Here is a 10,108-nt window from a genome sequence, read left to right as displayed (position 1 = left end):
CCTTCCTTTAACCCCGTTTCCCCCCCCCCCCCCAAGTGTTCAGTGTTTATTTTTTGTCTGTGTGCCATTTGTACAGTAGATGTTTCTTAGAGACTAAACATTGCCTAACATTGTTGTGAAATTTGAGTGTGCTGGACTGGCCTACAGGTATATGATATAATCTTCCTTTCTGTTGCTCCAAGGTTTAAATAATGGCAATACAAATCATGTTGTGTTTTTCAGTGCCTTGGTAAGCATTATTTATCCCTTTGAGCAGTGAGCAATGAACATTCATTTTGAACAAATGTTATCTTGCATTCAGCTAAAGGGAAATAAATGCAAACAGAGCATTGCGCAAAAGACTGAGTTGTTTTTGTTGTACATATCAATTAAAATTAAATTAAGGGTGGAATACATTGCCCCTATTTGCAGTCATTGATCATCTGTTTGAACTCTCATTCTGATGGCACCCATTCACTGCTCCAATGGTGAGCAAGTGATGTAATGCTACATTTTTCAGAATCTGTAATAAACTCATCTACATCTTGGATGGCATGAGAGTAAATTCATTTTGAGGAATTATTTTTATTTTTGAGTGATCTACTCAACTATTGGGTGAACTAAATGTATTGATTTTAGGTTGTGTAGTTTATTCCAGCTATTACAATGCAGAGGAAAGCCAGTGCTTTGCCATGATCACCTCTGAGCCTGTCCTGAAGGACACTGCAGATATAAATAACACCAATGAGATCCAGCTGGAAAGCTACTGGAACTGGCTATTTGGTCCCTGATTGTTCCCGGAAGCAGTTGACATTTTGTTTGTCACGATAAGATGCTTCGATATGAGATGATTCAAAGAAACCGGCTTTAAAAATGGCTTGTAGGTGTTAGGTGAAATATATAGGTTATATACAGTAAATAGTGAGAACGTCTGTAAACTGATTTGAAAATGGTTTGTTTATTTTGTATATTTACCATTTTTGTATCTTATTTAGCTTGAACCAGAAAAGGATGGATTATGTCGATAAGAAGATTGTACAATATTCCCCAAAAGCAAACTGAAACGTTATATGGGTAACCAATACAATCATGAATCAGCCAGTTCCTGATAAATGCTTTTATGTATGAAATGTAAAGTGGAACCATACTTTCACATGTTGAGTTGGTGTTTCGAGGTTGTCTGTCACAGTAGCCACCCACCCACATAACTACCAAAACACTCTCTGTTTATTATCCCCTTTTACGTAGTCTTTAACTAGATCTCTCACTTCTTTTCTTTCCAGGGCCACTGCTGAAAATTGATCCTCATCCAGAGAGGTGGAAACCCAAAACCTGAGCCATGGGGGATTATTATGAGATCCTGGGTGTGACACAAAATGCATCCCATGATGATATAAAGAAAGCGTAAGTACTCTGTGTCCTGTCATGGGCATCTATTTTTACACACGGGACATAGTAGAGCAGTAATGATAACGGTGATTGTGCAGCACAGGGGTTAGTTGATACTGTCCATGTGAGACTTCTCTGCTCTTTGCTGCTTGTCTCTATTAATGTGTGTTTGTCTCAATTCCTCGCTTCTGATTTTCTCTGTTTAAAACAAAGAAAACATCGGCCCTTCATTTTAATAACAAGGTGAAAGGGATTGGAGTTTGTGGGTAGACGGGGAGCATACAGCTTTTAGTGGTGTTTAGACACATTGGGTCCTTATACCCCATGCCTTATTCATCTACTGCCTCCCTGGAAAGGCTGTTTTGTTCTTTGTTTGTCAAGTAAGCAAACGTCTATTGAATCCTGATTCTGTAGGTCACTGAATTTGCTGATGGTAAAGGGGGGAATTTCTAAAGCACAGTGCTATGGAGGGCAAACACTAATAAAAGATGTGCAAAGGACAAATCCCCTAGTGTATGGAGTGTTTGGTTTAGGCCATTGACCCTGCTGTGCGCTGCTGGCTGGATGTGTATCGCTGACTCGGGCCTAGTGTGTAGAGATGCTGACCTGTTGCTACACCTACTGAAGTCGTATTGTGCAGCATGACCTGTATTGAAAGTAGTTGTTCAGAGGTGCATGACTTTGTAATGCAGTGATGTGTTCGCATCATGAATGAACCGTGGAGTACTTTACAACGAAAATTGAGTCTCCTTGAACTGTCGATTTTACATATTATGGGCCAGATTTACTAAACGGGGCAAATTAGCATTAGAGTGCATGCAATTCCATAAAAGCGCTGATGGGAGGGAAAATTCTGTGTGTGATTTACTGACAATGCGCACATTTCCATAATGACCAGCGCAATCTACCAAGAGCAGCGCAAACTCCTATAAATGCATATTCAATAAGGTCAGGCGCAAATATAACTCTGTCCATGGCTTTTCAGCACTAATTCTTCACTGCGTGTATTTAGTAAATCCTGACAGTACAATTTTTAACGCCAAAATGCTGGTGCAAGCTGTTAGTAAATCTGGCCCTATGTCTTAAAACATGTTTAGCCTATAACAAAATAATTTTAAGTCTGTACTATACATGTGTAGATACACCATGTGTACTAAATACCACTTTTCTGCCATGAAGGCAGGTTGATATATATATATACACACACACACACACACACACGAGTAGTTATGTTATATCGCTCTATATCACCATGGCTGTGATTTGGCCATATGTACGAGGCAGTTTAATAGTTTGATGGCACAAGTGTTTTAAAAAATAAGAAACGACCACGGAGTGTCTTAACATTTTGTAAGCAGAGCTACTTCCTTCCGCCATGGATTCAGATCGCAAGTTGGCACTGGCAGTTAATAGATGATAACAAATCATGCCTATGGCCGAATCACAGCCATGCTGATATATAGCAATATCACACATGTACTCGTGTGATATTGCTCATATTTATTTTAGTTGACAGTGTATATTGTGTATATAATGACCCTCATATTTGCTGTACTTTTAAACTTGAAGGAATGTTGTCAGATATACTAAGAATGCCCTGTCTTTTGTGTTGTCTTTCCACACTTAAGAAATCTTGTTTTAATGAGGGTTTGGGTATGTGTGTTTTACAGGTACAGAAAAAAAGCACTGAAGTGGCATCCAGACAAAAACCCAAACAACAAAGAACAGGCAGACAAAATGTTCAAAGAGATCTCAGAGGCATATGAAGTCCTGTCAGATGGTACTACTATTTATATTGCTGTTATTATTATTATTATTTTTTTTTTTTAATGATGCCATGTTAATTTGAGAATTAATATATTTTAAATTACAATATTAACTTCTTATACTAATATTAAAGAATTGTTGTGGAATGAATGTCCCATGCCATGAGATATTTACTTCATGCAGGTAAAACAGCATAAAACATAAAAAGCTGTACCCAGATAGATCTATGATCAGTCTCATAAGGCCATCATTGAGAGTAGTTGAAAGCCTTGATTCATGAATGTTTTAAACCTATTGAGGGTGTAGTGCTTGTCCTCAGAATAGGATGGAATTTGATGCAAAGGTCACACTGGATTACATCTTTACAAACCAAAATTTCTGTTCAAAAATGGCCAGTTACATTTGCCACATTTTTCTTTCATACAGAAAACAAACGGAGACAGTATGATAAATATGGTAAAGAAGGCCTGTCTCATAGAGGTAAGTAAAGTTATTCCTGATTTATGTTATCTGTTGACACATTTACCTATTTTTGAAAATCTGGTTTTCCTCTAATCCTTACTTGTTAAAAAGGAGGCCATTATGATGAGGATTTCATGGGCGGATTCACATTCCGAAATCCAGATGATGTCTTCAGGGAATTCTTTGGAGGCCGAGATCCATTTGCAGGTTTCTTTGGTAGGTACATAAATAAGTTAAACTGATTAAATAACAAAAAATACACATGGAATAGAAAAAGACGACGTATAGAGTTTTTAATAGCAAAACCAAGTTTAACCTGCATCATTTCTGAATAAAGAGGTTTTTGTCAGTGAAAACAGGAGTGTTAAAAATTAGAACAAAATTCCCAAAAAGAGGAAATGAAGGTCATTTAATTTCTCACAGAGTCTCTGTGACAGTAATGATGTGGTTTGAGTTATAATTAGGTTTTGCATGGAATTATTGGAGCTTGGATTCATTAGATGATTAGCTTTGTTAATCTACCATAATTATATTGTTCACTAAAAATGTGCTCTTATCATGGGTGTGTATTATGGGAAATTTTCACACTTTACTGAAAGGGCTGTTTTACATTTTATATGTCTATGTATACATTCAATAATTTTACACCTGTATAGAATTATTACGACTATACAACAATCACAGGATGTCAAGGACATAAAAGCACCATGAAAGTAGTCCATATGACTTGTGTGCTACATTCCAAGTCTTCTGAGGATTATCCATGAATAATGGCTTAATATAAATATCTTTTTAGAGCTTAACAGACTGCAGTCACTATAAATTGCCATAATTGTGTGGTGGTGGGGGGGGGGGGGGGAAAAAGTTCCACAGATAAAATAACAAAAGGTTTTTACTAATTTGATATGTTGTTGAATAAGCTCTTAAAAGCATGAAATCTGATATAGGAATTCATTAACTGGTGAAAATAGTGTTGTAGAGCTGATAACACATATTAGTCATCTGTGAAACACTAAAGTGCTGCCCCATGCCCACTGACTCTAACTGCTGGGAGCAAATGGCTGAACGGCATGTGTGTAAAACATACAGGCACTCTAAATATGGCGAGGGCGCTCAGACCAGCAAGTGAGACGAGAAGAGACTGTGCATCATCCACTAGGAATGTTCTCAGAAATAGCTTCCGAATAAAAGAGCAGCAAGAGAAAGGGAATGGCTAATAGCTTGAGGCCGCTACGGAGAGAGAAAAATATTTGTGTGCATATGTATGTTTTTCTGCGTTTCAAATTGTTTCAAATTGGAATGTTTCAGGAAGACCATCCTTGACGATAGAAGGTCATTGATGTTTATTTGTGTTTATGTAGCCATGACAAGGTTGGGGGTGGGTTAGAATAACAGTCACACTGTGTGTGTGTGTGTGTGTGAGAAGATATCAGGCGTGGTTCTGCCTGCCAAATCAAACTGCTTGAAGGAGATTCAAAAGTTCATATGAAGGTGCTGAGTGCCTGAAAATGGAGAAGCATTGATCCAGACATGTTTCAGCAGGCATAATGCTACATTGCAACACTGGTCCTAAAATTGTGGATGAATAAAAATAGACCTATGAAGCCCCCCATCAACCTAGTATTTCCATGAACCGAAAAGGGAAAAATAAAATGTGCAAATTTATTAAAAGCCTGAAACGGAAAACTTGTGGGTTTGATCTCTGCATGAAATGATCAATGAGACATGAGCAATGCATGCGGCTCCAGGGAGTTTTTCTCTCTTATAACACATGTATAGTTTGACAGCCAGCTCTCAAGTTTAACCTTGCTCTGAGTGGCCAATAGATGGTAAATTGTGACTAAAACAAGCAGATAGATCAAACTGGTGACCTTTTTTAGCCAAGACCTTTTTGACTCGAAAGGTCCCCTAATGTCTAACACAATATTCTAAGGTCTCCCATATTGACTAGGATATTTCATCTGGTATTTCTGCTGTGAACTGACAATGCTGCTTGTCCCCCCGCCCCCCCCCAGAAATCTGGAGTAGTTTTGATATTAATTTTATTCATGATATCATTATTATTTGCATTTTAATTACGATTCTTTTTTTTTTTTTTTTTTAAAGTAATTAAACCATTTTATGTCACCCTTGGACTTTATATCAGGAGTCTCGTTTTTAATGGAAGAATAAAAGATGGCAGATTTCCCCCTTTCACTGTGTCCATGTTTAGATGTTGTAAATGCATCCTTTAGTTCTGTAATGCAATATTATGCTTTTGGTGAATGTTTCGGTGGTCTGTCTGTCAAGCATGTAAATCTATTGTTCAGTAGTAGAGAAATTGTACTTGTGGGACCAATTTATTCAAACATATTTTACATGTACAGCCATGACATTGTTTTTCACTAAGCTCCTTTTTCTTTTGATTTAGCTGATGACCCCTTTGAAGATTTCTTCGGTGGGCGGCCTCACAGGGGTGTTAGCAGGAGCAGGACGACAGGTTCATTCTTTCCTGGGTTTTCTCCATTTGGTTCCCCCTTTTCTGGGTTTGACGCAGGTTTGTTAGTGTGTGTGTGTGTGTGTGTGTGGCTAGTGAAAAATCATACTTGTGTATTTAAACATCATCATCGTTGTCATTTCTGTAGGTTTCACCCCGTTTGGCCCAATGGGTGGGGGGGGCTTCACCTCGTTTTCCTCCTCCTCATTTGGGGGTGGTGGAATGGGAAACTTCCGCTCTGTCTCTTCATCCACCAAATTTATCAATGGAAAGAGGATCACCACCAAACGGTACCGAAAAACATTCTGTAACGGCCTCTAACTGTTTGAATAGTGATTCACAACTTCAAGCATATTACACAATACCGCTTTTGCATATTCTTCAGTCACTACATATCTATGCAAAAGGCTCATAAACTGATGCTTATTTGACTAAGCCTTAACTACTATCTATGGTAATAATTGTACAGTTAATGTCAGCTCACTCTACAGCTAACTTTTGTGTCATCACAGTATTGTAGAGAACGGTCAAGAGAGAGTGGAGGTAGAGGAGGACGGTCAGCTCAAATCTCTCGCAGTCAATGGTAAGGTCCAACTTCTCCGACTGGACAAGTGATCTCTGAACTCTGCAGATGAACATTCAAAACATTTTAACCCAAACATTCCTAAACCTAACCAACCCTCCCAACCAGGCTGATGGCTACTAAAACACCTGCTCTCCACCAGTCAGCAAGCCAAGAGTAGGTCACGTGATGCATCCATGTGATGTGAGCTTTTAGGTGGTGCTGTTACCCTCTGTGCAGTGAATCGCAGACCTAAACGGGGTGAACTCATTCCAATGCAAGCGTTTTTCCGTGTTTTTCCTTTTCTTTTTTTTGGAAGACTGGGACCATTTATTCCTCACAAAAACAGGAGACCTCAGTTTGAACAAGCACACTTCATTCCTTTCCATCAGCTGATGGCTGTTCTTTCATCCATAAGTGCTTATTGCCTGATTGAAACTGGAGCTTAACAGGTTGTTTCTGCTTTCTGCTGTGGAGTCATTCAAATGAAGTCTTAACCTCTACACTATGAAATATTTAATATGATTTAATCAATGTTAGAAGCCACCAGTTGTTTATAATATTACGCTGTTTATAAAATACTTTCTCATTTGGCTTCACACCAAACTGTTGCATAACCTGAGACCTTTCCATTATTAAGAAAATATATTGTGTGACTTTATATGCTGGACATTTTGTTCTTTGTAAGACAAAAAGCAAAGATGGACAAAGTTTCAGGTTCAATAAATCTCACTTTCACCTGTTTGGAATGTAGCACTCACAGTTTCTTTGCGGTGGTTTTTAGAAAACGTGCCTATAATTTGTGTGTAGGTGTTTTTTTTTTTTTTTTTTTTGCTTGGCTGATAGGTCTCATTGCAGCACTTACCAAATTAAAATGAGTAAAACATTGCCTTCTAATCTGCTTTTACATCTTATTGCTTCTAAAATATTCACACATGCATGTGCACATACTTAAGCGGTTTTATTTGGTTTGTTCTACAATGTTGATTTCAGGACACAAAGACAAGATTTCACCTTTGATTAACTGCAAATATATGTAATGATCACTTGCTCCTGCAGTCTTTTGACAGCCATGATGTGATGAGCTCAAAGCCTCGGCAGATGTTCATTTATCCAAACCTTGTCCTTCTCATATTGATGTAAATAGCCTCAATCCTCAAGATTGAGAACACATAAGCTAGCATTAACCCATAAAGAATCATGATTATGTATTTTATAACCAAATCAGGAAATGCCAGGATGACAATTGGATCCTTTTGTAGATGTAAAGATTTAGCACTACAGACAGACTCTTTTTATGATGACCTTACACACACACAGTGCAGGTCATTACAAGATGGGAACTGAGACGCAGCAAAGGTGTAATTGATTTCCTCTACACTTTTTATTTTTTATTTTAATTTTTTTTAAACAATTTATTTGACACTGGTCTTTGAAGCATTTTGTTTAATTTTTAGATGTAAATCAGTAATAAAAGATTTAATAAATACTGACCTCACTATTTTAAATAAACAAAGCTAATGATTCTTTTAAAATGTATTTGTGAGGCCCAAATGTCCTCACTATTAAAATGAAATATCGTGTGTGTGTGTGTGTATGTACCTGCTTAACCATATCCTGGGGACAAATTTGTACCCAAAAGTTAGTAAAACCCTGACAAAATCGCCAAAAACCTCAATTTGGGGACGTCCTTATTTATAAAACTTGTATAAAAATAAAGTAAACAAAGTAAAAAAATTTTTTTTTTTTATGTATATATAGTAAAAATGCAGAAAGTTTTCTGTGAGGGGTGGGTTTAGGTTAAAAAGTGTATAACTATCTGTATATAAAAACAATAGAAGTCTATGTAATGTCTCCATTTAGATAGCTAAGTAAACGTGTGTGTGTGTGTTGTGCTGAACATGAGCAGATATTGATCTATGCAAAACCTACCTCCCTTTCCTTTGTATTTTGATGTAATCCATCTTTAAAATTATATTGAAAACTGAAAATTTAATATTTTTTCTCCCTAAATTAATCAATCTTAAAAGATAAAATATATTATTTAGATATATATCTTTGTCGCACTAGTTCACTCTATAGGTTTGTGTGCACTTTGCCCTGTGCAGACACTGGTGTTAAAACAGTTGTCAGAACCTTCACCATGTGTATCATTATATATTCATGTTTACTCTCAACCTTCACAAATTTAAATCTGTTTGTGTGTGCACTATACAGTACTCGTTATATGGATGTGTCAAAGGGGCATGTCACTCCTTGGCAGATTAAACTACAGTCATGTTGGTACATGACATCTCAACATATCAGACCATCATCCAGCACTGACCATCATTCTGCTTGTCACCACCAGAACTAGTCAAATCTGGTCTCCAAAATGTCTTGAGGTGACAGACTGGAAGATATATTTTGAGTCACTTTGTGAAGACAGACATAGTCATTGCATGACCGACCACATACATTTTTATGTGGACAGTACAGTTCCCATGAACACTGCTTTGTATCAACAAGGACCTCATAGATTTATTATCAGTATAGGACCTTCAGGCCTGGGGACTGGGGACAAGTGAAGTCTGCAGGTATAATAGTTCAGGAGTGCAGATTTCAAATGAGATATGGAGTGATAATCTGTGTGGAGGAACTTGGACAACACGTCAGCATGTCAACACTGACCACCAATGATTCGTACTGTATGACATATATACTGAATTATTTAAACGAAAGCAACACATTTTCACATTAAAGCTACTGTCACACATGGTGCCTGGCCTCTTGAAACTGTCAAAGCTGGAGTTAACTATTCAAAAGTTTTGTGTTTTTGAAAGGATCTGATATTGATAATGATCACAGGACACACTAAATCGATCAATAAAACATTTCAAATGCTATAAATGCATGTTTAATGTATGAAAACACTTTTGTCTAGAAATTCACTGCGAGCAGTTTACAGCCTGCCTCTCTTCTTTCCATTGTGATCACCATGTGAAAGTAGTAGTTTAAAATCTTACTGCGGTTCTTAATCACTGCTACTGCTGCCCTTTCAGTGGTGCAATTACCTGGATATTACGATTTTTTTTCTTTTATCCCTGCAGCTTCTGCCAACAGACCCTCCAAAAAAGCCAGATCCAGTCACTTCAGAAACAGTGGTGTTTTGGGGTCTTCGATTATGGCAGGTTGTAGGCATTTTCTCCATGTTCATCCTAGCAATTAGTAAGTGTCTAAAAAAATCCATCATTTACTATAACTATTTGTTCACTATATTGTTCCCATATGACATTCTTTGTCTCGTGCTTGGAACACAAAAGGTATATTTTAGCCACTCTTTTCAATATAATGAATGTGAGCACTGTGGCTGTCAAGCTCCAAAGTGACAAAGAGCACTTTATCTTCAGAAGACTTGGAATATAGCACACGATTTTATAGACTTTGTTATAAAACTTTAATGAAACCTATGCAGTGCCGTTTTTGAAGCTCAA

At 37.4% G+C, this 10,108-nt stretch overlaps 1 protein-coding gene across 2 annotated transcripts; it reads left to right on the top strand.

Annotated features, from left to right (window-relative positions):
* Positions 1-1,065: 1,065 nt before the first annotated feature.
* LOC107591005 (dnaJ homolog subfamily B member 6-like) lies at positions 1,066-7,512 on the top strand. Of its 2 annotated transcripts, XM_016279992.1 has the most exons (8): positions 1,066-1,383; positions 3,039-3,148; positions 3,562-3,615; positions 3,709-3,813; positions 6,008-6,133; positions 6,222-6,363; positions 6,586-6,656; positions 6,765-7,512. In XM_016279992.1, the coding sequence occupies exons 1-8, from the start codon at positions 1,319-1,321 to the stop codon at positions 6,767-6,769; spliced, it is 678 nt and encodes a 225-aa protein (XP_016135478.1). In that variant the 5' UTR covers positions 1,066-1,318; the 3' UTR covers positions 6,770-7,512. The 2 variants fall into 2 exon arrangements, with proteins under 2 accessions (XP_016135478.1, XP_016135477.1); XM_016279991.1 differs by lacking the exon at positions 6,765-7,512 and having other exon boundaries at positions 1,067-1,383; positions 6,586-6,724.
* Positions 7,513-10,108: the final 2,596 nt, after the last annotated feature.

Source organism: Sinocyclocheilus grahami, unplaced genomic scaffold, assembly GCF_001515645.1.
Source record: "Sinocyclocheilus grahami isolate Dianchi unplaced genomic scaffold, SAMN03320097.WGS_v1.1 scaffold136.1, whole genome shotgun sequence".
Taxonomy (NCBI): domain Eukaryota; kingdom Metazoa; phylum Chordata; class Actinopteri; order Cypriniformes; family Cyprinidae; genus Sinocyclocheilus; species Sinocyclocheilus grahami.
Note: the sequence above shows the minus strand (reverse complement) of the source record. Positions and strands in the feature narration are given on the sequence as shown.

Excerpts from the sequence above, each read along its gene's own strand:
- LOC107591005 (XM_016279991.1), top strand. The coding sequence starts at position 1,319 with ATGGGGGATTATTATGAGATCCTGGGTGTGACACAAAATGCATCCCAT. Across the intron at positions 3,616-3,708 it reads AGAAGGCCTGTCTCATAGAG|GAGGCCATTATGATGAGGAT; the intron begins GTAAGTAAAGTT and ends CTTGTTAAAAAG. Across the intron at positions 6,134-6,221 it reads CTTTTCTGGGTTTGACGCAG|GTTTCACCCCGTTTGGCCCA; the intron begins GTTTGTTAGTGT and ends TCATTTCTGTAG.